Source organism: Aspergillus heteromorphus (assembly GCF_003184545.1).
Source record: "Aspergillus heteromorphus CBS 117.55 chromosome Unknown BO70scaffold_13, whole genome shotgun sequence".
Classification (NCBI taxonomy): Eukaryota; Fungi; Ascomycota; class Eurotiomycetes; order Eurotiales; family Aspergillaceae; genus Aspergillus; species Aspergillus heteromorphus.
This window is the reverse complement of record NW_020290418.1, coordinates 298,207-325,019: the sequence shown is the minus strand read 5'-3', so window position 1 is coordinate 325,019 and position 26,813 is coordinate 298,207. Positions and strand designations below refer to the sequence as shown.

Here is a 26,813-nt window from a genome sequence, read left to right as displayed (position 1 = left end):
TGGCACAAGAGTGGGTACAATTTGCTAATGAATGAATGGTTTCTTACTTGTCTATGAACCCCGCCAGTTCAGCGCCATGTGGCCGCTTAGAGCAGACCAAAATCAAGAGAAAGCTATGAAAAGTGTAAGCTACTGATGCAAACGACCACACCCCTCTGGGCGTCTTGAGTATGACCAAAAACAAATAAAGAAACAAGCCGTGTTTATGCACAACACCACAGCATGCTGTACCATGAAAACAAAGCACTTTTGGAAGCCGGATAGAGGAAGGGACGTAGTAGTCAGCGCGTCAATGATAGCCTCCTTCGTAAGCCGAAATCTAAGTGTCTCGAGTGACCAGTTCAAAGCCTTCTGGATGGAGCTCTATATCAAAACGAGAAAAGAGGCGACATGGTTCTTTGAATAGCCGGGAGTCTGAAGAGACTGTTTGCTCCAAAAGACTCGCGCTTCGAGTCACGTTTGGACTCACGCTTTTTGCTTACTGGGGATTCGACAACAGCCTCGCTTTCAAGACTCAAAGGTGTCCGCTCAAGAATCTCCGGAGCCTCTGAACGGTGTATGATTGGTCTGACCGAAAAAGATGGCACTGGCTTCAATGGCGAGGGTACGACGACGGGCGACTTCGGGATCGAGCCATGACGTTCATGACGCAGCGCCTTGAAAGTGCTAGCAGGACGCTCTGGGATCGTGTTCAGCTGGGTAACAGAGCCCGTTTCTCCCGCCGCAGGACCAGGTGTATCCAATGCAAGCGTAGAAACGCTCTTGCTCGCCCGATATACCCGTGTCACAGAAGGACCCTCCTGCTCGACGACGTATGTCGAAGATCGCGAGCGGCTTCTGCTGAACATCAAGGTCTCTCGACTCATCTGCTGCTCACTCGTGGGCTTTTCTTTCTGGGCTTCCTCCATCATGGGGAGAGCCGAGTATCGGGAAGCTGCATACTCTCGCTTCTCGCGTTTGTGTCGCTCCCAGCTCCGCTTCATCTTCCGGATGGACAAGACCCCAAGAAAGATAAGCGCCATGATTGTAATAGCAGTGAATATACTGGCTGCGGCAATGGAACTTTTCTGATAGCTCCAATGCGGGATTAGGTTTCTTGTTGTGCTCACGGGTTGGGAGAGGCCCACCCGAGTGCTCCCAGCTCGTGCTCCATCCTCTCTCGCTGTAGCCCTTAATTTTGAGGGGCTCGCTGGAGGTGCAATCCGGGAGAGCTCTGCGATATCAGGCTCGTAAAGCCGCTCGTATATCTCATGGTTCCATTCCTGGCCGTTGCCGTTCTTCAGCTGCTTGTTCAGAAACGTAGTATCTCGCGGGTGGTAGTTGCTGCCCAAGGTCCTTGGCCATGGAGATCCCTGAGGACTAGGGGCTGTAGCGTGGTACACTGTGGGATCCAAGGAGGCCGAAGGGATCGGGAGGATGAAAGGAGCCATAACGACGGCTTGGCCCTTTAGGAGCACCGCCAGAAACAAAGGCCTGCAGCTCCTAAGAATGGGTGGTGGTATTCATGTAAAGAATGCAGATGCAGTGCGAGTGGATGGTGACGTCTCGGTACTGCTATCGAATGCTCGTCGGAGCAGAATATCACAATAAGTGCCATGCACCGGCATGCAGTGCGTGGGGATGGAGGAGAGAAAGGAGAGGGTTGTGGCATGGGAATGGCCTGGCTCATGTTGGCGGAAAGCCGCTGTGGTTGCCTCGAGAAGCCCGCCTGCGTCGCACCTTCCTAGTCGCGACCCTGCAGCGTCGTCCTTAGTAGGTAGGCAGACCGGCTTTCACTGGCCGCCTTCGCCTACTTAGAGAGGGCCCACCACCTTCTTCCTGTTTCTCTCCATGGGTTCGTCAGAGGTAATAGAAAAGCAAGACTTCAGTCTGGCTCTCCGTAGTGTTGTGGACGGAGACAACATAGACTGACAGGCCCCTCTGGAACCCCCGCATGGAACGTCGGCGCCCCACTTCCGCTATCTACCAAGCGCCCCCAGCACCCTGACCGCCAACAGAAACAGACTAGTTCGCCGCCTTACTACCCGAGGCAGAAGGCTAGGCTATAATAGGAGCGTGCTAGTCAGGTGATTAAATTAGTGAGTAATTTTCCTGTCAGCGATTGTATGGCCGCTCGTGCGTGTGGCCATGTAAGTAGCCAACACAGGCAATACCTCGCAGGCAAATATCTCCACGGGCAACGCGGGCAACGCGGGCAACGCGGGCAACATAGACAACACAGGCAACGCAGATAATACAGGCAACGCAGGCAACTCAGGTGAGGAATTTATCAGTAAAAGATTTCTCATTATCAATTAAAGTAACCTGACCGGTCGTTACAGTAATCAAAAATCAAATTTCGAAGTGATGAAAATACGCGTATTTAAAGGTATTTCTGTTTTACTAGTAGAACAACACTACAGGGACTATACTACTGTGTACAGGCAACACTAGGCAACACTAGGCAACACTAGGCAACACTGCAGGCAACACTGAGGGCGATAGGGTCTGACCTGCCAAGTCTGCGCTAATTATATTGCCGGCATTGTCCTAGTCCGGCAGGCGGTGGGATGCTGCCCGATTGAGAATATGAGGGCCCACAGCAAAAAATAGGGTTAGGACTAAGCTTTCGTTGGCTGACTCATAAGAATCCTTGGTTCAGAATTGTCGGACCGAAATACCACTAAACCAAAAGAACATCTATCTATACATGGATCTGGATAGGGTAAGGCCAGGTAAGGTCGTATGGTTATGGTATGATAGAGTCCCCTGTTCGTGTGATAAGAATCCTCCCATAGTATAAAAGCTCGCTTGGTCTCGCAATGTGCCTCTTCCTGTCTGCTCCCTCAGCAGTTGGATAGACACTGTTTGCGTACGCCACTCACTTGACAAGGATGTTTTCCATGGACGAGGCTTTCGACCCCCCAGTCCCCATTCTATCTTCAGTCGAGCGGCAGAACCTTTCAGAGAAAGAGCCCATAGCTGCGGCGGGAAGCAAGAATGAAAAGTTCGTGGAACAGCCGTTGGGAAATTCCATCGGAGACCGCAATCCCGATGTCATCCTCGTGGACTATGAGGAGAACGACCCGGAAAACCCTTTGAATTGGTCACCAATGCAAAAATGGCTGATTGTGTTCGCTATCTCGTGGATGGGTTTCGTCAGGTGAGCTTTTTTTTTTTTAATATGTTCTCTCGCCAGTCTCTGTATGTATATCTGCCGTCGTCGACTGACCGATTAGTGTCTTTTCGACAATGACAATCACGCCCACGGCGCCGCAGATCCTGCAAGAGTTCCATTCGCACAGTACGCTCGACCAGACCTTGCTCGTCACGATCTGGGAGCTTGGAGAAGGCATTGGCCCGTTTTTCATTGCGCCGCTGTCCGAAAGATTCGGCCGGCTTCCCGTCTTCCACATTGGAAACCTCCTCGCGCTCTGTTGCCTGGTCGCCTGCGCGCTGAGCGTGAACATTCCCATGCTGATTGCGTTTCGGTTCTTAACGGGCTGCTTCCTGTCGATTCTCACCCTCGGGCCCGCCATCATCGGGGATTTGTTTGAAATGGAACAAACCGGCCTGACCATGGCATTGGTCATGGGCACTCCGATGATAGCAGATTTCATCTCCCCTGTCGCGGGAGCGTATATAGCGCAGGACCTGGGCTGGCGATGGTCGATTTGGTTAGCGGTCATCGTGCTCGGATTCTTCAGCGTGTTCTTGCTGGCCGTGCTCCGGGAGACATACGCAGTCGTGATTCTCATGCGGAAGGCGGAGCGGTTGCAGAAGGAAAGCGCGGACGACGACAAGACGTATCGTTCCAAACATCAGGCCCGTGTCGATACATCCACCCTATTCGAAAGCGTTATAAAGCCGATGCAGACCCTGGTCCAGTCTCCCATCCTCATCCTGACGACGAGCTACATGGCCGTACAATACGCCTTGGTTTCATTAATCTTTGCCACACTCACGGAAACCATGGAGTCGACATATCCCGCCGTCTTTACTCGTGGCTCTATTGGTTTGACGTTTCTAAGTCTCGCCATCGGCAACACCATCGCTTTGATCTTCTACAGTCTCACTTCCGACCGCTACGTCATCCATCAGCGGGAAAAAAGGGGCGACGCATTCAAGCCGGAGTCTCGGCTGGTACATCTGCTCATTGCCGCAATCATGCTTCCTCCAGGCTTTCTCATCTACGGATGGGCATTGGCGTTTCGTATTCATTATATCGTGCCGCTCATCGGAACATGTGTTGCAGGGTTCAGCATGACGCTTTCCACCCTACCGATCGAAACATACGTGGTGGATGTTTATAAGATCCATGGCGCATCTGCTATAGCTGTTGGTGTGATCTTCCGAGCGAGTGCTGGGGCTTTTCTGCCATTGATCGGCCCTCCTTTATATCGAAGCATTGGGTTGGGCTGGGGTAACACTGTTCTAGCATTGATCGCAGCCATCTTTATCCCCCCGTTGGGCTTGCTGGTGATATACGGAGACTGGATTCGCAGTAAAGAGCGATTTGGATCGTCTGTGCGATAGATTGAATGTCGGCTGCAGCAAACGTTAACGTACTTGATCAGCATGCGATACAGAATCTCTGTCTTATGACCTATAGGACTTTTTGGCTCGAGGCTTGGAAAGCTGGGTTGAACAGAGAACTGTCAGTAAGTGAGGAGCCTAGAGGGAATAATAATAGTGGTATCGACATACATAGTAACCAAGGCATTGACGAAATTGTGGAAAATAAGAGTTTCTGTAAGAAATGTGTCAGGAGAAAGCTGATGCTGTACGGACTAGTATGAAATAGCGAAGTAACCTCTGATGGGATGAGATGATTGGTTGACTTGAAGAAAGAACGAGTCTCGTGGGAATGTTAGAATACCCCCGGATGCCAATCTTCTTCTAGCGGTGAGTTACCGCTTCATGGTTTGATAACATGTAAAAAACGGTTTTTGGTGGCTTTGTCCCTTCCTACCCACCTAGGTATAGTAGTCCGCTGTATCTAGGGCTTGCTCCCACTTCCCTGCTAAGTGAGGCTACGCGGTTTGGAGAGGCCCGTGCGGATAATAAACTGGGAGAGCCGTGATTTATCTACCCCATGTCTTTAATATTACTTTCCTACTCTGGAAAGAGTTGATAGGCTATTCCTGCGAGCCTGAGGATGATAGGCTGGGTATCATGGAATGGCTATGTTCAAGCCACCTATAAATTTAACTAAGATCTTACTCGTGCGATAACGACACTCTGTATTTAACCAGGATACTCTTCCTGCGATGACAGCAGGCTGAGGTTTGTGTGTTTGTGTAAAATGTGCTAGTGCTTATCTTAAGATCAAGAAATATTAATTAATGTTGATGGAAAAATTCAGGGATTAGGTACTACCGCTTATATCACTGGAATCGCGTCTCGTTTCCTGGGTAATATATCTAAGCATGAACGCTGTTGTTGGAGGAATAATGCCGGAGCCGTGGGCGAGCAATACTACAGCAGCCATGACCACTGCTGACTCTGATGACTCGGTCAGAGCGAAGATCCAGTACCTTGCCAGGGACAGCCAGCACCAGCTGGTGAAACCATATTATTTGTACCTTGACTACGACTACGGCCTTGCTCCAACAAACACAGCGGCCGATGATCATTTTGTCCAGATCCGTAATGCTCGGAGTCTGGGTATTCCGTCAAGAGAAATGTTCTTCGAGTGGGGGTTTGCCCAGCTGCGTCTTGATTGTCCTTTGACCCCCGAGGAGTATTGGTATAACAAGAAAGTGGAAGAGATCCTATACCCCAAGTACAAGTCGATTGCCCGAATTTTGTTCCCAAATGCTGCGCGAGTTGAAGTCCTGGAGCACGCAGTAAGCAAAAACCCCGAAGACGGAAGGCTTCAAAGGGCTGATTGACCGGAGCCAGGTTCGCAAACGTCACCCTCGTTGGATGTCTGCGGATATAGAACGACACCATCTCAAAACGAACCAACCGAGTGATTATGTGCACATTGGTACGTGCTCTTAACTGTACATATAGCAATTTTGAACTTGGTGCGCTGATCGTTTAAACCCAATGAGAACAGGCAATGTCTAATCCAATACAGGACCGGGTTTATGGTCACTATGATAGGTAACAACGAGCACAGGAGGCGTAGACATATACAGATCATGAGACTTTCCTGGATGAAAGATTTACAGGAAACGTGGAACAGGAGGATATCTTCTCGTCGTCGCCTCTTGCGGGCTGTATCAAGCTGAAATTTCGTCGGCTCACATAGCCTGACGTCTATGGAATATGGAGGACCGGTTTAGTTATATAAGGAGATTTATTTACTACCGTCATAATAGAGGGAGGCGATACAGCCATACCCGCCTGGCAAGATATTGGGATAAGCGAGCTATTAAAATACAGGATTCGTCTTTCGCCCCAGACTATGCTGTCCCAACCCCTAAGAAAATAATCAAGGCGCTGAACCCACCCTCTCTCCAGCCCCGGGGGCAATCGTCCCCGGGCTCCCCATCTCCAACCAGTCGCAACAATGGGTGCATTCCGTGGTCCAGCCAGCTACTGTACCAGTCGAGGAACTCCGGGATCGAGTCAAAGCGTGGCTTGCGCCCATACAGCGTTGTCGGGTTTTCGAGATCCGCGTGGACCATCACCACCCGCCAACCCCAGTCTTTATGTCGGGGTTCTTCGCTGTTTTTGCTGTTTTCGTCATCGTCATTTCCCTCCACGTACCGATGACAGTAGAGATACATGCTATACCACACATCATGTTCGTGTCGGACGCGTAACCCCGTCCAAAATCCCTCTGTCATCTCCAAGTCTACGTCCATTCTTCTTCTTCTTCTTCTTCTTCTTCTTCTTCTTCTTCTTCTTCTTCTTCTTCTTCTTCTTCTTCTTCTTCTTCTTCTTCTTCTTCTTCTTCTTCTTGAGACAGTTATAGATAGAACTAGTACATCCCAAAAGACCGTGCTATACCACGTCCCACGTGACCGCAGATCCCCCGCGACCAGGCTAACCCGAACAAGCCAAGCTCAGCAGCTGCGCCCCGGCCATGATGTCATCACCACGTTCTCCGTCCCGCCGGGCTCCATATAAATAGTATGACTCCGATCATCCTCCATCCTCCATCTATCTATCTATCTACCCCATCGCTCCCCTCTGATTTGAAAACCGAGCAATAATTCATCAATACCTCTCATCAAACACCGAAATTTCCTCATTCATCCCTGTCGGTACATCCACAAGGAGAACAGAATAGCAAACAGCAACATGCCCCTCGTCGTCCCCGGAATCAACAACACCGAAGGTTCAAGCCAGGATGAATGGCTGAATAAGTTGGCTGGGAAGACCATCTCCGAGCAGGGAGGAGGTGATGCTACTGTATGTTATGCTATGCTTTTTTTAACCCTTTCTTTTACCAACTCTCTCTTTTAACCTCTTCCCCCCCCCCCCCGCCCCGCCCCCCGGGCCTTACTTTCCATATCTTGATGACTTTTTTCTTTCCTCGTCATCGCATCGCATCGCATCGCATCACTGAGTGGAGGGATGGATGGATGGATGGATGGATGGATGGACATGCTGTTGTTAACTAAAACAAAACTAACTATATTGAATTATCTGCAGTCCTTCGCGAAACAGGACCTTCCCAAGTCCCACCGCATCGTCAGGCCCGGACAACCGGTCACGAGGGATTGGAATCCGGAGAGGTTGGTTTCTTCTTTCTTTCTTTCTTTCTTTCTTTCTTTCTTAACCTCATCTTGTTAAAAAAGTCTTTGCTCGGCTTTTTCAAATCCGTACTTGTTGGGATATGTATGGATGATATGAATGGGATGATCGATGCTGGATAATTGCTGATGCTAACGATTGTGCAATCAGGTTGAATGTCCATGTCAGTGAGGAGGGAACGGTTCAGCATGTTAGTTTTGGTTAGATGGTTGGGGGTTACATGCATACATGCATACATACATATGGTGGTTATGATGATGTCCTGGGCTGAGATGAGATATATGTCTTGGTCCTATTATGGGATGATATGTTCTGCTATGGAATGATATGGGATGTCAGGGCTGCGATACTGGATGGGGATGGATGATATGTTGCGATGTGATAATATGCTGTGTATGATTGACGAGAGAGAGGCTTGTATTTCCAGAATGGACGAATGAACGAATAATGTTACTGAATAACTTACGTACTCTCTTTCATCCCTGAAACTCAATAGCATACCAAGCTAGTTTATCCCCTGCTCTTGTCCAAGTCTTGCTAGATGGAGGAAGTGAGTAAGCAACACCAGCAGATCTATCACTGTCTAACAGCAGATAACTAACCCAAAGAACTCTAACTACTCCAGCTTCCACCGCAGCAAAGTCAACGAGTGCTTCGGGAAGAGATACGCCCCCTTCGCTTCCCAAGTCGACTCCGTCACGCCGACCTCCTGCTTCCCATTCATATTGCACGCCTTGACACTGTCGCCGGAGACTGTAAACACCTGGACCGCCCCCACCGACCCCTCAATAGTACTCTGAATCCCCCTCTCCTCATGGATATTCACCACCGCGACATTGACATACCCGTCTTCGCCTAGCGTGGCACTAACATCCAACCAGGGCGTGTCCTTCACCCCACGCACCCACTTCGGTGAGGTCTCGCCTTCGTACGCCGCGCAGGACAGATGCACGCCGATCGTCCATCCCCGCATGTACTTCGAGAACAGATACAGGGGCCACCAGGTCGTCTGCTTGGTGATGCCGTCTTTGGTGGTCATGAGGGGGGAGATGACGTTGACGGTCTGCGCGATGCAGGCCATGCCGAGGTCTTTGCTTTTGCGGACAAACACGTTGAGGTACACTGCTACGGCGAGGGCGTCGGATAGGGTGTACGATTCTTCGGCGCCCTTGCTGCCTTCGGCACGGATGGGGTCCCAGACGTTCCATTCGTCGAAGCAGATCGTGGGCCGGAGTTGGTCGGGAGGGACTCCGTTTTCGATCCGTGCGAGGTCAATCAGCGAGGATGTTATCTCGATGGCGCGTTCGGCGGCGAGAGGGGCGGTCACGTTGGGCACGTGGGAGGACGAAGAGGTGTACATGTGGATACTGTGCATGTCGATCAGGGGGACAGCGCTGGTGGAGAGGGCTGAGTGGGCGGGGAGCAGGCATTGCTTGAGGGTATAATAGTCCCATGAAGCTGTGCCGTCCTGTCCACAGAGGACTAGCACTAGACTGGGATCAAGGAGCTTCAAGGCTGGGTCAGGTTAGCGTAGGCCATCGAATTGAAAGAGCGGCGACAGCGCACCCTTAGCCCATTGGAAGGCTTTGTGAGCATATGCTTCCTTGGTCATCTGCTCCACCTGCCATGGACCCCATGTTTCATTACCAAGGGCCCAGTATTTGACCTGAGGATCTATGTGAGCACAACGAAGATGTAAGTCCGGGGTCTCATACATTGTAAGGCTCTTCACGGCCGTTCTTCCGTCGAAGGTTGGCGTAGTAAGTGTCTCTGGTGCCATTGCAGTACTCAACCCATGCCAGCGCTATGATAGATCTATTAGCCTCGTGAAAGAACCGGATCATAGACCCAGGTAAGAGTTACCTTCGTCCAGAGTGCCTTATTATAATGTCAGCAGTGTACTCCAGAAGGAATCAATCACATTACCCGTTCCAAAGTTCAAGCAAAAGTAAGGCTCAGTCCCGAGGACCTCGCACCACTTCAAGAATTCATCAGTTCCGAACTGGTTCGTCTCTGTTCCCAGCCACGCAAGCTCAGGTCTGTAGAAGTCAAGAGAATAAGCACCAGACAGCACAACGAAAGCCTCAAGCGGGGTGGCAAGAACATCCACAAGTAACGCCCCCAAACAAGACACAAGTACAAAAAAGGACCACCACTAGGAGGGCACGACATACCTCGCAGGCCGTTGCTCCTTCGGGCCAACACCATCAATCCAATGATACGTGGCCATAAAATTGCCGCCGGGATAGCGGACAACAGGGATATTGAGCTCCTTCAGAGCTTCAAGCACATCCTTTCGAAAGCCATTCTCATCCGACAATGGGTTTCCCGGATCGTAGATGCCCCCGTAGATGCACCGACCCATGTGTCTGCCCACATGTCAGCCTACCACCGCCTCCTCCACACGGAGAACCAGCCACGGTCACTGAGCTTAGCTTACTCTGTGAACCCCGCATAGATATTCGGGTTGATCTTGGAAAGGCGTCTGGCCGGGTGGATGGAAATACTCGGCGCAGCCGGCTCGCTAAGTTTGGTGAATGTTGTCATGGCGGCGATTCACCTTCAACCCTAGACTTTCTGGAGCAGGAAAAGGAAACAGCCCTAGTACTGATTGGTATGGCACGAGGATCAAGATGGGCAGGCTTCGCCAGAGAGTAAGTAAGTATCTGTCAAAGCATCGGTACGACGGCAGAGCCGACAACAAATATTAATGTGCTGGGGCTATTAGACCCTCGGTATGGATTGGGGAAATCCCCTGCGGGGGGATTCCAGACCCCAAGTCATCCCCGTATTCTGTGGGCAAGTGGTGATCCCTCCGGCTGGGGGAGGGGGAGGATATGCAAGATGCCTGGCGCCGTTGGGTTGGGGATGAAGCCGAGGCAACGCCACAGCAATATTCCATCAATCAGCACGCCCGCTTTGACGGGTATCTCTGCTTGATCCAGACAGCATGCTGACAGCTAGCTGTCTTCCCGCGCGGCCAAGAGTCCTTGGCTTGACTAGGGTCTGGCGATAGGTCACGCATGGCATGTTGCTTCGTGCTCGAGTGGCTTCGGTTGTGCTGAATCCTGGGGGGGGCACTTTTTGAAGTATGATCATCGGCTGTCATGTCGCGCATTGCCTCCCTCGCCTAATTTCCAATTAACCGAGACCCTCAAACTGAACCCGATGAACGATGAGGTTAAAATGGCCCAGGCTGACTATACGCCTGGGTTGGGCGGCTCGCTTCCCCGGATGTTCATAAAGGGCCGGGGTCCTGTACCCCAGGATCGATCTCCGCATTCTCCATAGTCCCCAGTGATCTAATTCATTGGAGCTGTGTCGATCCTCTTACTCAACATGCGTCTCTCTCCAGCATGGTACCAGGTATGCGCTGATTATTGAAAACACATCCGGGAATGGTGTTAACCTTTTCCCAAGTTCCTGGTGGGCGTCTTCGCCTCGCTTGGTTCCTTCCTCTATGGATGTAAGTCTCATTGACGGCTTATCTGTTTGTTCCTCGCTAACGGTTATTTCCATAGACGACCTAGGTGTCGTCGCTGAAGTGATTGCAAGTGGATCATTCATATCCAAGTTCGAGGCAGACACCACCCAACAGTAAGCCTACACACACAAGAAGGTGATGCAGGTTTAAACAATGACATTGTCTGACATCGACTAGAGGACTGGTGGTGTCCATGTTCACAGCGGGTGCTTTCTGCGGTGCAGCATTCGCTGGACCCAGTGGTGACGCTCTCGGGCGAAGATGGACCATCACTGTCGGTTGCATTGTCTTCTGTCTGGGAGGAGGTCTCCAGACAGGGGCACAGACGATCTCCTACCTGTATGGCGGACGATTCATCGCCGGTCTGGGGTAAGTTCCACTCGCTCCAAGACGGAAGTCTGTCCTGACATCTACAGCGTTGGTTTCCTCACCATGATCATCCCTCTCTACCAGGCAGAGATCTGCCATCCCGACATTCGAGGTCGAGTCACAGCCTTGCAACAGTTCATGCTGGGCGTTGGGTCACTGTGTGCAGCATGGATCTCATACGGCACATACATCGGATTCTCTAATACCAACGATGCCCAGTGGCAGTTGCCCCTTGGTCTGCAAATTGCACCCGCCGTGATTCTAGGCCTTTTGATCATGTTCTTCCCAGAGGTAAGTAGAGGGATATAGTTGACTTCCTTTTACCCAGACTGACCTGCAACAGTCCCCCCGCTGGCTCATTGACCACGGTCATCACGAGAAGGGTCTGAAGACTCTAGCACAGCTCCACGCGCACGGAAACGAGGATGATCCCTGGGTTCGGGCCGAATACAACCAGATCCTGGAGAGCATCACATTCGAGCACGAGCACGAAGCCAAGTCCTATAAAGAACTCTTCACATCCCGCTCATCGTTCCGCCGTCTATTTCTCTGCTGTGCGGTGCAAGCTGCAGGACAAATGACCGGCGTTTCTGCCATCCAGTGAGTTATCCTCCCCCCCCAAAAAAAAATAAAAATAAAAGAAGAGACAGAAGCTGACGAGCAACTCACAGATACTACTCCGTGACAATCTACGAGCAAATTGGCATCACCGGGGAAGCGACCCTGCGGTACCAAGCCATCAACTCGATCATCGCCCTGATAGCCCAATTCTTCTGCATCATGCTGATCGACCGCTTCGGCAGACGCTGGAGCCTGATCTACGGCAACCTGGGCAACATGGTGACCTTCATTGTGGCGTGCGTGCTGCTAGCAAAATACCCGGTGGACGCGAACAACACAGGGGCGCACTGGGGCTTCATCATCATGACCTGGCTTTACAACTTCTCGTTCTCGTGCACGTGCGGGCCCCTGACGTGGATCATCCCGGCGGAGGTGTTCGACACGCGCACGCGGTCCAAGGGCGTGTCGCTGGCCACCATGACCTCGTATGCGTTCAACACGATGATCGGGCAGGTGACGCCTATCGCGATGGCGAATATCCATTATCGCTATTATTATCTCTTTATTATTTGTAACTTCACCAATGCCGTGTTCTTCTGGCTGCTGCTGCCGGAGACGAAGAAGCTGCCGCTTGAGGAGATGAATTATCTGTTTTCGAACTCGCCGTGGCTGGTGCCCGGGTCGAGCAAGGAGGATTATGTCCCTCATGATCTGCAGCGCAGGGTGGAGGAGCAGGAGGAGAAGCAGCAGGTGTTTGCTACTCATCGCGAGTCGGTCGTGGGTTAGTTGCGAGCAGGGATGAGGTGAGGTGGACCTTTTAGCCAGCTGGATGATGCTATCACTGTCTGTCAGCCAGTCAGCCGGTCAGCCAGTCAGTCTCGAGGACATTGCGTTAGCTTGAATTCGATTGTGTTGCCGTCAATAGAGTGAGTGGGTGGGGCGAGAAGACTAGAGTAGAGAAGCAGGTGAAAGAGAGGAAGAAGTTTGGCGGGAGACCGTAAGTAGGAGAAAACCTCAACAAGAGGACAGAGCCAAGTTACGCGTCAATCACTTACACTCCACCAAAACAACCACACTCGATAAACACACCCACGCGGGCCATAATAAGGATATAATAAGATCACCCCACGATCGAATCACACACATCGCCAACGAAAATAATCGATATAGTACAAGCACCGCACGGCAAAGCCAGGCATGATGATGTCCCTGACTCCCTATTCCTCCCAACCCCCCCAGTCATCCCAGACCATGTGGAAATGGTAAACAGTAAAACAGAAAGTGAGCGGTTCCCACTCAACGCCAGGTCAACGCCAAACACAGACAAGCAAGCAAAAATTACCCCGCCGTGGGCCTACGTTTCCATGGCATCGCCGGCCTCGGATTCGTTGTCCACGACTCCCAGGAGCTTGGCGTACGGTACCGTCACTCGTTGGAGATCACGATGTTTTCCTGGTTTGAGTGTTAGTCGGAAGAAAGAGATGGGGGGGGGGAAACAAGAAGGGGGCTGCATACCAAGTGCCAGGATGACTTCCTTCAATAGCACCTCCCGTGGCCAGCCACAGAGAGTCTCCGAGCTTTCTCGCCAATTCCGGTCGTCCTGCTCGTTGTCCTGTAGGCGGCGGACAACGCCTGTGTCGTCCTCCTCGAATAGCCCGCCGATCAATCCCTTCAGCAGCTCCTCTACCTTCATTTTCAAGCCTTCCGCGCCGAGTCTCTTCGCATACATGGAGAGATACAGGCGGAACTCTTCCTTGGCCCCGAGGGACAGCGCGGCAGCAAGTCGGTTCTCCAGGTGGGCAATGGAGACACTGGACTCGAAGCCTTCGTAGCCCTCCCGAGACAGAAGGACCTTGATCAGTCGTTGCAAGAAGTAAGCCCGTCCACGCAGCAGCATCTCGTTGGTCGTGTTGCGCTCGAGGAACGGTACAATGCCGGCCGACACAGCTGCCTTGGCATCAGGATCGTGCTGTGCATCGGTCGACTGGAGATTGCCGACAGGTGTGTCTGTGGTGTTCCAATATTGACTACCAACGGCCCACCACGCCTCCGAGACCCGCTGCCAAGTGTACATGGACGGGGAGTAGGAATAGCCCTCGCCATTCGACAAGGCGACCACCACCCGGCCTTCGGAGTTGATCCGGGCGTTGGTGATGGCGGGGGCAGCGGTGGGATGGGCGCCCAGCGTGTGGATTGCTGCGTCTAGCACGGGTTGGAGCGAGATGGGGGGGTGAGGAGAGGAAAGATGCTTGACGTTCCAAACGTAGCACATGCCCACGGCCGAGATGCAGAGAATCCACGGGCCGTTGCACTCGAGGATCACTGGCTGCGCCTCGAGGACAAGGGCACTGACCAGCCGACGGCCGGCTGGCGTCCAGATATACACAGATCCGTCTTCACAGCCTGCAGCCCACATGCTGTGATTCCCGGTCACCAGAAGGACACTCCGGGGAAGGAAATCCTGCCATAACGGATGTTCGCCACGGAAGAGGGTGAGCCGGACGGGCTCTCGGTCGACAGCCCGTCCCGTCAGGCTGGCCGAGGACGGGTTGCGCGCTTCAAAGACAACGTCCACGCGCGATTTGTTGGGTTCGCCCGACGCACTGGGCGGTTCCGTTGGCTTCCCCGCTGTATCAATAGCACGCAGAATCAGACTGCGGGTCTTCGGGACTGCCAACCGAAGCTGGCTGACAGCCATACAGGGGTTCATGACGGCGGGTCGGATGAACTCGGGGGTTTGTTGCTGACCCGTGGGGGCAGGTTGGGGCTGCGCAGGGAGAAGACCATCCGGGGTGTTCGCAAGAATAGGGGTGGCGCCTTCTCGGCTGGCCACAGCCACACGTTTCTCAATATGCCCATCATCATCACCCTCCAGTTGCGCAAGCTTTCGTTTGTTGCCGAAGAGCAACGCGGCAAGCCCTCCCTTAGGCAGGCCGTCAAATGGCTTTGAGAGGTCCACAATCGACAACGGCGTATCAGCCTTGACCTGGCTGCTCACCGAGGCCATAAGGCGGGCTTGAGGGAGAGAGGACTCGGCAGCCCCGGCACCAGACACCAGGAGAGGAGCAATTCGCTTTTTTCCATCCTTGGTGTACGTGGGACGCTGCTTCAGACGTTCCAGCTTGGCCTGATATGGATCGGGCTTTTCTGGTTCTGGCGCGGCTGGCGTTCCCACGCTCCCATTCGGCTGAGCCTTCTGTGTATCTGGGGTGGGAGACGGAGCGCGGGCGGGCGTCACACCGTTCGATGTCCCTGAGCCGGCTTTGCCATTGACCGCGCTATCTGCTGCCGCATGATCATCGCCCATCAAAGCCCCCATGCGACCCTCAACGCCTTTGATCTCACCAGCCTTACTCTTCTCTTCCAAAAGCAGTCCATCTGTAGTCTCTGTAATTCCCGCGCCTCGACGGTTGGTACCAAACTTGGTAAGTGACTTCTCGTTCTCCTCCATCGCCATCGTAAAGCCCAGATCCCCGTCCTCGAATCGGACCGCGAGAATCGTCCCATCCAGCGCAGTCGCATAGAGGCATTTCCCGTCCGGGCTCCATGCCAGATCAGAGATCGACTTGGCGGCCAACTCTTGCGCAACCACAATGGGTCTAGGGTTGCTGGTAATCCAGATGCTCAGCGATTTATCGCCGCCCGCACAGGCGATGACAGTAACGGCATTATTCACCGTATGTCCCTGGCTATCGACGGCCGTTCTGACGACCGGCTGAGGCGTGTACAGGCGCGGGGAGAAGGCGCAAACCTCGACGGGCGCTTCATGTCCAATGAGGTTGATGTCCCCATCCCATGATCCCCGGTTGATGATCGCCACCGAGCTGACAGGACCGTTTACTGCATTGGCAGCCGCGATATGCATACCGTCCGGGGACCAGGAGCATCGACGGAAGTAGGCGGTTAGGGGCGAGTTCGAAAACGGCGCGGAAATGGTCTGTTCGAGGATGAAGTTGTTCATTTGGTCATGGGCGGTGGAATTCGCGGCCGGAGAAGTAAATCGGAAGATGCGAACAGTACGATCATCGCTGGCCGTGGCAAAGTACTTGTTCGCAGGGTCGAATGTGATCCCTTTGACGTGACTCTGGTGAATTGAAAGGGTCTTGAGCTTTTCGAACGTATGCCCCGACCACACCACGACCTTGGAGTCCAACCCGACAGAAACCAGAATCGACGAATCGTATGACCACCCCAGATCCTGAACATCGTTGTCGTGTCCGATCAATCGCCGAATCGTGCGCCAGTTCTCCACGGGAGGTGCCTCGTTCGATCCTAGAAGCAGCAACACCGATCAGTCTCCATTTATCCCTCGAACCCCACCAACGTCCCAGCAGCACATACCAAAGGTCGACGTATGGGACGGAGGATTCGCGTCCAACGTGTAGATGCACACGATCTTATCATCCGCCCCCGACGCCAGATATTTCCCGTTGGGCGAAAATCGAACCGTGTGAATTGTTCCGGAGTGGTTGCTCATGGACGCTAGCTGCTTCGGCTTGCTGGCACGCTGCGGGTCATCGGTATTGCAAATGGCCTCTGTAGACCAGATTCGAACGTATCCATCTATATTCGACCACGAGACAGCCATCCCAGTCAATAACGGTTCGATCGGACCCGGACTGCTGCTCCGGTAAGCAGGGATAGGACTGGCACTGACCTCCAGCTGCTGTCACCAGGCGACTCCCATCGGGGGATACGTCGCAACTATAGACCTCGAAATCCTTCCGTTCACCTGTGGGAAGAGGACAAAGCAGTTCAGTCAGTCAAACTCCGTCGAAGGGGCCAAGGCAAGTTCACCCCCGGGCCATAATTATGTCCAGCGGGGAGACCTGTAAAGGAACAACAAATCGAGATCGAACATACCTCCGTGTGTTAGCCAGACTGGCTTGATGATATGCATGGTCGCAGCGACGCCGTTGCGCTCTTGAGTTCCTCCTCTTTCTCTGGGTTGGCCGTTCGGGCTGGATCACAGGCAAGTGGACGTGATTGAGGGACAACTTCTTTGGACCATCGCAAAGCACCTTCGCCCCCAGCTCATCGGGTCACGGGGTCGTCCGATCGCAGGTGGAACTCAGAGGAGATGGGGCGTAGAATCAGAGAGAAGACAGCCCGGGCTGGCCAGAGGAGGATAAGTTGTTGGGGGAGGAGGGGAGGATGCAAACAAAGAGGCGATGAGGGCGCGCCGGATTTCCATGCAAGTCGCGATCCCCAAGGATGGGCGGCGCGGGAGGCGGTGGCCCGAGCTTCTGCCGCCGATCTATTGACCCCCAGTGACCAAGTAGCTCATCGCCTACAGTCAAGGTCTACAGTACAGTACACATACATATGGCTCAAGACTCGCCCGCAATCTGCTTTTGTCTACTGTACATTATCGCCGACAAAGACTCCTCGCAACAACCAGGAGCACCTCGTGAACGGACACCTAAAGCATGGGAAGAAAGGGAGACTGTCCTGGACGGAGAAACTAGAAACATAGAGTTACAAGGCGGCAAGAATAGTGAAGTGGTCATCCGGAGATTCGTAAGGTGGGAGGCAGATGCAGCAGCCGGAAATGGAGAAGGTTCAATCGCAATGAGACAACAGGACTAGGTAAAGTCACACAGACGACATCCGACACCCACCGGGACTGCTTCGCTCCCTCAGTTCTTCTGCTGGGTGGTCTCGTCAAACCCCTCCAGCACATCTTGAACGGCGGGGTCATGAACCTTCTCCTCCGACGGGGCCTGTTCAGACTTGGCGTTGGAAGAGGCCGGCACTCCCAGCGACTGCTTTGCGATCGCCTTCGCCTGGCCTTCGCTGATCTTGCCGTAGACAGCCATGGCACTCGCGATCATACCGCCCATGTCCCCGACGTTACCAGGGACCACCACGGCCGTACCCTCCTTGGCAAGTTTGGAGAAGGCGTCGACGTATTTCTCGGCAACGCTGAGACTGACCGCTCCGTAGGCGTTCTCCTGGCCAGACTCAATCGACTTCGCCACGCACTCGATGCCCCTGGCAGTAGCCTGGGCCTTCAGCAGGATCGCCTCAGCCTCACCAGAAGCCTGGTTGATCTTCTCGGTCTGCATGGCCTCCGAAGCCAGGATGACGGACTGCTTCCGACCTTCGGCAATGTTGATGGCGCTCTGGCGCTGACCTTCGGACTCGAGGATCTCCGCCCGCTTCGACCGCTCTGCCGTCACCTGGCGGTGCATGGCCGCGACAACTCCTTCGGGGGCATGGATATCTCTAATCTCGTATCGCAGGCACACGACCCCCCAATCCCGAGCTGCCTCGTTGATGGCCTTTGTTATGTTGGTGTTGAGTGTTGTGCGCTCCTTCAGCACGTGGTCCAGGGTGAGCTGACCGATTTCCGAACGCATGGTCGTTTGCGCAAGCTGGGAGATGGCATACTCAGCGTCCTCCACTCCGTAACTGAAGACCGAGTATCATATTGTCAGCCAAACCGTACAAGCCCCAGGATCCCGGGAAATCATTTCCAAGAGAAATAGGAAGGTCCTTTGGTTCAGCCGCCTACTCACCTAGCTTTGTATGCGTCGAAGACCCTTGTGTACAGCACCCCGTCCAGTTCTAGCGTAACATTATCGGCCGTGATGGCATTCTGGCTGGGGATCTCAATAGCCGACTCCTTCAGGCTCTTGACATAGGCGATCCGATCAATGAAAGGGATCATAATCGCCAGACCCGGTTCTAGAATCCGGTGGAACTTGCCCATCCGCTCGACGATCCATGCCGTTTGCTGGGGAACAAACCGAACGACGGTGTTGACAGGAAGTGCAGCGGCATGGCTAGAAGCAAAATATGTAGGCGGTGCGCCGGAGTGTGAGGAGCCTAGAGGCAGCAGAGACTCCGGGGCAGACCTGCGAGGGGTGCTGGAGGCATTTCTCCGACGGACGCGATTTAGCGGGCAGGCGGTAGTAGTGACGGTATATGCGGGAAGGCAAGAGTTGGAGAGGAGAAGACGGTTGTTGGAGGGCCGAAGCAGCCTCGTTGTTTGCCGGGAGGCGACTTCCATCGTGGTGGGAGCAAGCGCCGCGAGAGGATTCAGTGGCAGGGAGGAGGATTGGAGTTGTCTGATCGGAGAGAGACTGGAAGTGGCCGCAATGAAGCTCACGGCTCGGGGGAAGCTGGTTGGCCGCTCCGAGGGCCGCTCCGAGGGCCGCCGCGGGGCCTCAGGCATCGCTGAGTCATCACCCCGGACTGGGCGCTTCAGCTCTTGCTCTTGCTCTTCTTACGCATCTCACAGCGTACATCAGACTGAAAACAGTGAAAACGGCAAATTCTCATTGACCTTACTAGTATTGTACAGCAAACATTAGAAACATGTTCCATCCCAAAACAAACTCCGCCTGGCCGTCCTTCCTATGTAACTCCACCTCCCAGACGACAATATGCGAATGAAGCGAATTCACCCCGGCTTTAGAACCAATACTACTCGAAATTACTCGGAGGCACATCGCGATACTCTCAAGGAAGCCCAGGAAACAGGGATATCGTCACGAACATCATTGGAGACCCACACACCCCAGCCAGTGAGATCCAGATCAAGGAAGAGGACGCAAGCACCATCTTGGAAGGGGTCAAGTTGGGCGAGCAGCGTGGTCAGTGTCGATATATGCTTCATGGTCGCATTCTGAGTATCAATCTGTCATCGGAAAAATCGATCCACCCCGCTGGGAAGAGTGAAACGAGCAAGAGGCTTTTATCCTTTTCGGGTTTTTTTTTTCTGGTTCCATTCGTACTTAAACATCGAGACAGCAAGGGTAAACAGTACCGCGGTATTAGGGAGCAATAGAAACCCGGATAAACATTCTATGGTCGCGAAAGGAACTTCAGCCCGGCCCACAGAAGCAAGCGTCAAGAGCAAGAAGTCCTGCCCAGTAAAACATGCCCGGACTCCAGAAATTTTTGAATCCCCCCAGGACTGAAGCAGCAAAAGGAAAAGAAGTGAATCAAACAAGAATAATGAAGAAATGGTGTGGAGCCGAGACATGGAATGTGCATGGTTCAATCCGTTGCATTGGAAAGACTGTCATCGGCGACTCGAGAAGGTAGATGCAAGTCATGGGCAGAAAGCAGCATGGAGAGACATAGATGGTGGAGAGAACAAAACAAAATGAAAATTGGAAGAGAGAAAAAAAAGACATAATTACTTTTCCAGCTCGGCTCTCAGGCTAGAATACCTAGCACAGTCGTCCTCGGGCGGCTGCAGGGTTCGAAGAATGCATGCGCAATAGCTCACAGGGCCCGTGGCACCATGTGCAGCATGACTGATGCCATATAACTTCTTCTCGCTCAGTCCAATGAGGCCCGGAAGTACCCCTCAAAGCAAATCCCTGCTGCTCATCGAAAGACGCTGTGAAAGGTGAATAGTCTGCTAGAAAGACGTCGCTGACGTTTCGTGCAAGGAGATCATCAAACGCTAGACTCTTAAATTCATTGTACATTTGTGCATTGAAATTTTGGACCAAGAAACGTGACCATATCTGGTACAGAACGTCCATTTCACGGTTGCCGTCCTGGTTGCCGTTGAGAAAGTCCGTTCGTAAAGTACTCGTAATAGAAGTGTGTAAAAGGTCGTGGGGAATATTGGTTGAAGGCAAAGGATAGAAAGTGGAACATCCTGCTCCTTCACCCGGAATACCGGCGGATCAGCCTTCGCAGTCTAATGAAAGGCCTGCGCATGGCATGAAATTTCGTATGTCGATGACCTGGCTGCATGGAATGAGCGGCGAAAGGCTTGGGGTTAGAGACAGCTTGAGTCCTACCTGATAGATTGGTTGCCGGGATGCCAGGTTGGGAGAGGCAAATGCTGAATTCAGCTAGTCCACCTACTATTGCAAAAGGTTAACATCTATGTTGCAGAGAGCCAGGAGCGAATTTCCATGAAGAATAATTTTCCTGGTGAGTTTTGTAGAGCGCGGCCCATACACCACGCAGGCCAATCATCAAAGCAGTGATTCGAGAAGGGGCAGTCATGGGTTCCGTACATTTGAAACTTCAGTCTGAGCACTCAGATTGTTAGAAGGCGAAAATTCTGGTGCTGCAGACGATAGTGAGGTCTTGGGACCGTGGGATTCGGCCGTGCCGTTCGAGAGCTGTCCATTTGCCACTCCATCAACCTGAACCTGCGACACAAAAGTCTCCTCGGGCTGAGCAGTGTGGCTGGCAAGGGAGGGACCCTCGTTCTGGGCGGTTTGATCACGCTGCTCCAGAGGCAAAACCCACTGTCCCCAGTGCTCCTTGGGACGCAACCGATCAAGACCATCTTCGCTTGCGAAGTACTCAACGGTCCTCAAGTGACGGGAAACATGACGCAGGAGCTCGATATCTTCGGTCAGGGTCTTGATTCTCTTGAAGCTAGCGATGAAAGCCAGTCCGACAAAGCCCTGAGAATCCATGTGTTTGCGGAGGAACATGTCCTTGCACAGATTGTCGACAGAGAAATAGTACTCCAGCTGCATGGAAATCATGTTCATAAGAGAGAACGGCTCCACGTACTGGGGGTAGGGATAGGCGGTCATCGGCCCAGCGTGCATTGGCTGATAGGCATACATCGTGTTGATGTCACCGGGGAAAGGATAGGCCCCATACATGGCAGCCGAGTTCGGCAAAGAAGGTGACCTGATGTTCATTCTGTGTCCTTGCGAGCCATTGACCGCACCGTGTTGCGACCGCTGCCGTTCATTGAAGCCGTAGGCCTTGGGGTTGGTAAAGTTGTGGTGAGAAACGTGGTTGTTGGGGAAGTGGGAGTTCTGAGAACCGCTGAAGCCTCCACGGCCTCCGCGGTGAGAGCCCCGGCCTCGGTCAGCACGCGACTCGCGAGGGAAGTCCTTCTCCTTGCGGTCGTGGAAACCGGCAAAATCCGCCGACTTGGGGCCATTCTCGAAGCGGCGGTCCTGTGTAGGGCCAGACCGGGGAGCGGACTGGGCATCCACGGACATCTGGGGGTTCCGAGAGCCATGCTCGCCGGCCTTGTGACCTGCATCATGGCCCTTGGCAAACTGCTTAGCATCGCGGTGGTGGCGAGGGAAGGTCTCGGCACCGTTCACGTTTTTCCCGGCATTCGCATTATCCGCTTTAGACCCACGGCCACGGTCCGCTGCCTGGTGCTTACGACCGTCGGGCAATCCGGCATCAGCGCTGTTGGAACGTCTCGTCTGTGCAGGGAGCGAGTTTGCGCGACCGGAGTTCTGGTCGTTCCGTCCTCTGTCGGCAGAAGCGGCCTGCTTACCCGTCGAAGCCTGGGCCATTTTATCGGCTCCACTGCCATGAGTCCCGTTGCGAGTGTTTTCCCTTCCACCACGAGCAGTTCTTCCGCCTCTACGAGCGGTAGGGAGAGGGGTGTTGAAAACGGCAGTCGGTACGTAGGGAACGGGAGTCCACTTCTCCTTGCCATGAGGCCGGATGACAGGGCTCTTGTCAGCCTTTTCGGTCTTGTCCTGGACCTTCTTCTTCTCCTCACCCTTGGCAACCTGGGGGGTGGGCCACATGCTGGCATCGCCTACCGGAGGAATGCTGGCACTGTCCTCACGTCCCTTGCCTCCATCGGCCTTCTTGCGCTCCTTGGGGCCTTCCGAGACGTCAGAACCCTTCTTCTTGGAAGCGGGCTTCGAGGGCTCTGGCTGGTGATCACCGGATATCGAGGAAGCGGCGGACGTAGTCTTGGAAGTTCCGGCGTTGGCACTGGGCTTCAGCGCTGCGATGGCCTTCGCCTTGGCCTCCTGTGCCTCCTTCCTCTGGTGCCAGATGTTCACTGTCGGAAGAGGGGCGACTTTCAGCTCCTTAGCCGGTACACTCTTTTCTTTCTCAGTGGTCTTATCCTTAGCACCCTCTGCGCTGGTCACCTTCTCGGTTCCGGAGACCTGTGACTGCTTATCCCAGGTCGATTCCGAGGTACCGTTGGGCGTATTTAATTCCTCCTCATCCTTGGGGACGGTAGACGTAGACGAGCTGCCATCGCTGGGAGAAGCTGTTCCGGAAACGCTCGTTTTGCGGTTGGCCGTGTGATCGACTTCCTTGTCGGCGGCCTCGGTCACCTCGGGCTCCTGAGCCGTCTCGACCTTGGAAGAGACGATATCTGTGTTTGCCTGAGAAGTGGAGTCGGCGGTCTGCTCTTCGGTGTTCGAAGACTCGTTGGTCAGTTCTGCCTTGACTGGCGACTGCGCCGGGGCAATGCCCTTAGCTGCTTGGGCGTAGGAGAATGTAGCGGCCATCTTCTTTACGTGAAGTAGAAGTGGTCTAATATATCCGTTCTAATGTAGAGAGGAGAGCGGAGAAGAATTCTGTTCTGCCAGAGAACTGATGCCTTCCTGGGAAACCCTCAACCGAAATTTGGCTGGAATTGCTCCAACAATGTTGCCAATCAGAAGAAACGACTTCCGCCCTCTAGGCAACCCCGCCAAGCTGCAACTTTCCGCCGGGAGATCGGTCCTACTCGGAAGCAAATCGCTGGGTTTTTGTATCCGTTCAATCGGTCCAAGACACCGTAACGATCCTTCAATGTAGGCGTAGGTGTTTAGACAGATAGAGCCGGAGAATCGTGGAATCTGAATCTGACCCTAGCACGCGAATCGCATCGATATGCAGTCAAGGGCTTTTGTTTGGGAAAAAAATCCGTTTGAATGGCGAACGAAGAAAGGATCAATAAGAAATCGACGTCGAATTCGTAGCGGATATCAGGGAAGGAGGAAGGGTGTCAAAAAAAAATCAGGTCGGCAAACACGATATGTCGCGCTGGCCGTGCTGGATGTGAGGTGAGACTTGCTTTAGAAGCACTCGCAGCGTACAGCTATGAGATATGAGCCGTGAAAGCGGTGCTAGGCTAATCGAGTCGTAGGAGGGAAAACGACGACGCGGACAGATGCACACTGCGGTTTGCAAGAAAGCTGGTTAACGGTGCCCCTTGAGAAGCGTAGACGAAAGACAAGACGCGATTTGCACGTGGTGATAACGCTACTAGACTTGGTGGTTCTCAACTTCGCCTAGTACAAACGGACAAAAGGGAAAAGAAGTGAGGAGCTGTGACGGCAAAGTTTCAAGCAGGACCCGTGCGGAGAAAAAAAAATCAAGACTGGCAAGACTGGATTGATCAACCGATCGGAGTATCCTGCCAACAAGGACAGAAATATAGAACAAAAAAGCGGTCCCGCTGAAGACAAGGGTATGTGTGTGGAAGGAGGAGGATTGGAAGGCGGGCAGGGCAGGGCGCGCAGAAGGCGAGCACCACTTTTCACTGCAGCAACACACTCACAAGTAACCGATGCAGGGAAACTAAGAGGGACAGGATCCCAGGTCGTTGAGGCAGCGAAGAGGGGAAGGGAGGAGAAGAGGGGGGGGGGGTTAGGGGGGGAAGGTGACGAGAAGAGGAGAGAAGGTAGAGAAAAGAGTAGTGACCGAGAGTGTGTGTGTGTAAGAGAGCAAAAATAATAATAATAAATCACTTACAGGCCGGAGGGACGTGGAAAAGCCGAAGAAGGCAGGCAAGAAAAGTAAGTACTAGTCAGAACTGTGGAATCCGCCAACAGAGCCCAGAGGGTAAAAAAAAAAAAAAATTCAAGGCCGCTTTTGAGGTACAGTACTGTATAGTAGAGTGTCTCGGTTTCCCGCGCGTAAGGGCTGTCGTTTCGCGGCTAAACACTACGTGTATTAGTAGTACGTTGGCGGTATCAATATTCCTACAGTAATGTACCGGAGGTAGGTCCTGCTACTCAACCAAGGGCCAGGTAAGGGCGTAAAAAAAATGTAAAAAGCGCAGAGCCAGAAAAAAAAAAGACCGAAAAAAAAAAAAAAAAAAAAAAAAAGAAGAAGTGAAAGTTGTGAAAATTGTTGTTCCATCCGTATACCCACCCAGGAAAAGAGGATATGGTTCGTGGACTTCAGGGCTTCTGTGGGTATGAACCATTCTTTCGCTCCATCTGTAAATATTCCGGTACCGCTGAGACCAACAATGCAATTCGGATTGCTAACAGAATGCGATTTGCGATGGATATCGTATCGTATTCAATGAAGGGGAGGGGTCGGATTTACGGCAATTGGATGGAGCTGGAGAGGGGGGACTCGAGCATTTGCTGGTACCTGACTACTAGATTGCATCTCCAGAGCATCCCATAGCGTATCGCCGGTGTATATAACAGCGCCTCAGACATGTCTTGGGGGGCATACACAGTAGTTACAGGGAGGGAACTACCATGGCCGGGTGGCAGACATCCCACGCTGCTTCCGGGCGCCTTTCCAACCCCTCACTTCCTTCCCCTCGATGTGCGCGCCCAAACCTGTAACTGGCTGCTCCTGTCATGATTCGGAGATTCAGCGGCACTAGCCGCGATGTTTTCCGGGCTTGATTCGGGTCTCGACAGTCGATAGCCGTGCTGTTATTACTGCGCCATCCCAATTTCTAATTTCTACGGCTCGTGCTGGTTTGACACCTTGAAGTCCAAACCTTAGTTATAGTTCATGTCCTGGGGCCCTCCGAATGGCAGATACCCTCCGCAGCCTTGGGCAGAGTGACACTAGCCAGCTTGTCTTAGCATCCCACCCACCAAAAAGGCAATTCACTGCAGATGCTCGACTATTACCCGGAACCACCGATGGCGGGGCTCGGAGGGGTTCTGTGATCAATGCATGGATGGGGCTAATGCTGCCTCTTGAACCATGTCGCTGGTTGTCAGGGTCTACAAAGTATATAACTACCTACCATCCCCTCCCCCGGATCACAGGACGTTCGGCTGAGCGGGTTCAACAATAACATAGTATGGACGTAGTGATTATGAGCGGCCATCATATTGGGCTGAGAGTATCACTGTATATAACGTGCCTCTGGACGATCCTCGACCTATGTTGCACTGTACATTCAGTCACTGCGGAGCACAGTCGGTATAATCATAATGCATATCAAGTGAGCATGGCGCTGCTCTATAGAATCGAGGGTGCGGGGATAGCATCGAGTCCATCACTTCACATGTTTCCGTGTATAGGCAAGACGCAGGAATTTAGTAAACGTCACATGATACAAGCAATTTTGCCCATTGCAGTTTGGCATGGGGCTAGTGCTAGTGCTAGCAGCAGACCCTGGTAAGTCTATACATTAGACTCGCGGTCCTAAGATGCAAAAAACGAAAGCCCCCGGCGAGGGTCGAACTCGCAACTTCCAGATTAGAAGTCTGGCACGCTACCATTGCGTCACGGGGGCTTTAGTTGAGATATACGTGAAACCTTTGACATCATATCCCTTTGCAATGAGCTGCGCCGAATTCTGCCCCATATCTTGTCCGCATGAAGTTACGTACTCCATACGATGTCAGCTTACCCTGAGTCCCTGACATATGGTTCTACCCACTGACTCAACCTATAAGGAAGGATCATTTTCAATGAATAAAATGCATAGTGCAATGTTTTACAACTCTGTGTGTTAATTAAATCGCTGACTGCAAATCTAGTGAATTAAGGTTCTGCTCCAATGTGAATCAATACCGAGGCTTGATACCGATTCCGCGAAGATCTACAGGTACAAAAAGCGAAGCTTTCTACCCCATCCAAGCCACCAGGAGTCATGTCTCCAAGACACCTTGATGGACTTGTCTGAAGGACCTGCATATTACTGATAACAATTCAAAAGGCCAAGCCCCTCTGGATAACCGGTTTCCCGCATGTAGGGAGACAACTCCATACCGCAAACCCACCCGACCACTTCGTACTGCATATTGTC

The 26,813-nt window shown here is 52.8% G+C and overlaps 10 protein-coding genes and 1 non-coding gene across 11 annotated transcripts; 4 read left to right on the top strand and 7 right to left on the bottom strand.

Annotated features, from left to right (window-relative positions):
• Window positions 1-43: 43 nt before the first annotated feature.
• Window positions 44-1,096, bottom strand: BO70DRAFT_362318 (uncharacterized protein). Its single transcript, XM_025543265.1, has one exon. It carries the CDS (start codon window positions 1,020-1,022, stop codon window positions 369-371), a length of 654 nt encoding a protein of 217 aa, XP_025399149.1. The 5' UTR covers window positions 1,023-1,096; the 3' UTR covers window positions 44-368.
• Window positions 1,097-2,873: 1,777 nt separating this feature from the next.
• BO70DRAFT_315286 (bicyclomycin resistance protein) lies at window positions 2,874-4,649 on the top strand (the record flags this gene model as incomplete). Its single annotated transcript, XM_025540301.1, has 2 exons — window positions 2,874-3,142; window positions 3,219-4,649. 2 exons carry the CDS (start codon window positions 2,874-2,876, stop codon window positions 4,513-4,515), a joined length of 1,566 nt encoding a protein of 521 aa, XP_025399148.1. The 3' UTR covers window positions 4,516-4,649.
• Window positions 4,650-5,468: 819 nt separating this feature from the next.
• BO70DRAFT_429412 (uncharacterized protein) lies at window positions 5,469-6,755 on the top strand (the record flags this gene model as incomplete). Its single annotated transcript, XM_025548070.1, has 3 exons — window positions 5,469-5,828; window positions 5,884-5,971; window positions 6,451-6,755. The coding sequence occupies 3 exons, from the start codon at window positions 5,469-5,471 to the stop codon at window positions 6,753-6,755; spliced, it is 753 nt and encodes a 250-aa protein (XP_025399147.1).
• Window positions 6,756-7,081: 326 nt separating this feature from the next.
• Window positions 7,082-8,105, top strand: BO70DRAFT_41548 (uncharacterized protein). The gene is made up of 4 exons (XM_025547375.1): window positions 7,082-7,347; window positions 7,591-7,673; window positions 7,843-7,907; window positions 8,066-8,105. The coding sequence occupies exons 1-3, from the start codon at window positions 7,237-7,239 to the stop codon at window positions 7,895-7,897; spliced, it is 249 nt and encodes an 82-aa protein (XP_025399146.1). The 5' UTR covers window positions 7,082-7,236; the 3' UTR covers window positions 7,898-7,907; window positions 8,066-8,105.
• A 69-nt stretch (window positions 8,106-8,174) lies between these two features.
• BO70DRAFT_336970 (alpha-N-arabinofuranosidase) lies at window positions 8,175-10,464 on the bottom strand. The gene is made up of 7 exons (XM_025541129.1): window positions 10,133-10,464; window positions 9,867-10,061; window positions 9,619-9,731; window positions 9,556-9,570; window positions 9,408-9,496; window positions 9,259-9,358; window positions 8,175-9,207 (listed from the first exon to the last, which is right to left on the bottom strand). The coding sequence occupies exons 1-7, from the start codon at window positions 10,237-10,239 to the stop codon at window positions 8,309-8,311; spliced, it is 1,518 nt and encodes a 505-aa protein (XP_025399145.1). The 5' UTR covers window positions 10,240-10,464; the 3' UTR covers window positions 8,175-8,308.
• Window positions 10,465-10,955: 491 nt separating this feature from the next.
• BO70DRAFT_336968 (MFS sugar transporter) lies at window positions 10,956-12,892 on the top strand (the record flags this gene model as incomplete). The annotated part of the gene is made up of 7 exons (XM_025541128.1): window positions 10,956-11,058; window positions 11,113-11,158; window positions 11,214-11,289; window positions 11,354-11,545; window positions 11,593-11,836; window positions 11,889-12,145; window positions 12,217-12,892. Exons 1-7 carry the CDS (start codon window positions 11,032-11,034, stop codon window positions 12,890-12,892), a joined length of 1,518 nt encoding a protein of 505 aa, XP_025399144.1. The 5' UTR covers window positions 10,956-11,031.
• Window positions 12,893-13,460: 568 nt separating this feature from the next.
• Window positions 13,461-16,831, bottom strand: hir1 (putative histone transcription regulator Hir1; the record flags this gene model as incomplete). The annotated part of the gene is made up of 3 exons (XM_025540300.1): window positions 16,448-16,831; window positions 13,622-16,378; window positions 13,461-13,558 (listed from the first exon to the last, which is right to left on the bottom strand). The coding sequence occupies exons 1-3, from the start codon at window positions 16,692-16,694 to the stop codon at window positions 13,461-13,463; spliced, it is 3,102 nt and encodes a 1,033-aa protein (XP_025399143.1). The 5' UTR covers window positions 16,695-16,831.
• Window positions 16,832-17,435: 604 nt separating this feature from the next.
• Window positions 17,436-19,167, bottom strand: BO70DRAFT_362313 (SPFH domain-containing protein). Its single transcript, XM_025543264.1, has 2 exons — window positions 18,628-19,167; window positions 17,436-18,520 (listed from the first exon to the last, which is right to left on the bottom strand). The coding sequence occupies exons 1-2, from the start codon at window positions 19,119-19,121 to the stop codon at window positions 17,746-17,748; spliced, it is 1,269 nt and encodes a 422-aa protein (XP_025399142.1). The 5' UTR covers window positions 19,122-19,167; the 3' UTR covers window positions 17,436-17,745.
• A 608-nt stretch (window positions 19,168-19,775) lies between these two features.
• BO70DRAFT_41466 (uncharacterized protein) lies at window positions 19,776-20,194 on the bottom strand. Its single transcript, XM_025547353.1, has one exon. The coding sequence runs from the start codon at window positions 20,097-20,099 to the stop codon at window positions 19,809-19,811; it is 291 nt and encodes a 96-aa protein (XP_025399141.1). The 5' UTR covers window positions 20,100-20,194; the 3' UTR covers window positions 19,776-19,808.
• Window positions 20,195-20,742: 548 nt separating this feature from the next.
• BO70DRAFT_41496 (La domain family) lies at window positions 20,743-23,505 on the bottom strand. Its single transcript, XM_025547360.1, has 3 exons — window positions 21,097-23,505; window positions 20,875-20,937; window positions 20,743-20,821 (listed from the first exon to the last, which is right to left on the bottom strand). The coding sequence occupies exons 1-2, from the start codon at window positions 23,320-23,322 to the stop codon at window positions 20,929-20,931; spliced, it is 2,235 nt and encodes a 744-aa protein (XP_025399140.1). The 5' UTR covers window positions 23,323-23,505; the 3' UTR covers window positions 20,743-20,821; window positions 20,875-20,928.
• Window positions 23,506-26,225: 2,720 nt separating this feature from the next.
• On the bottom strand, window positions 26,226-26,297 carry BO70DRAFT_t173. The gene has a single exon. It is a non-coding gene; the product is annotated as a tRNA-Arg (tRNA).
• Window positions 26,298-26,813: the final 516 nt, after the last annotated feature.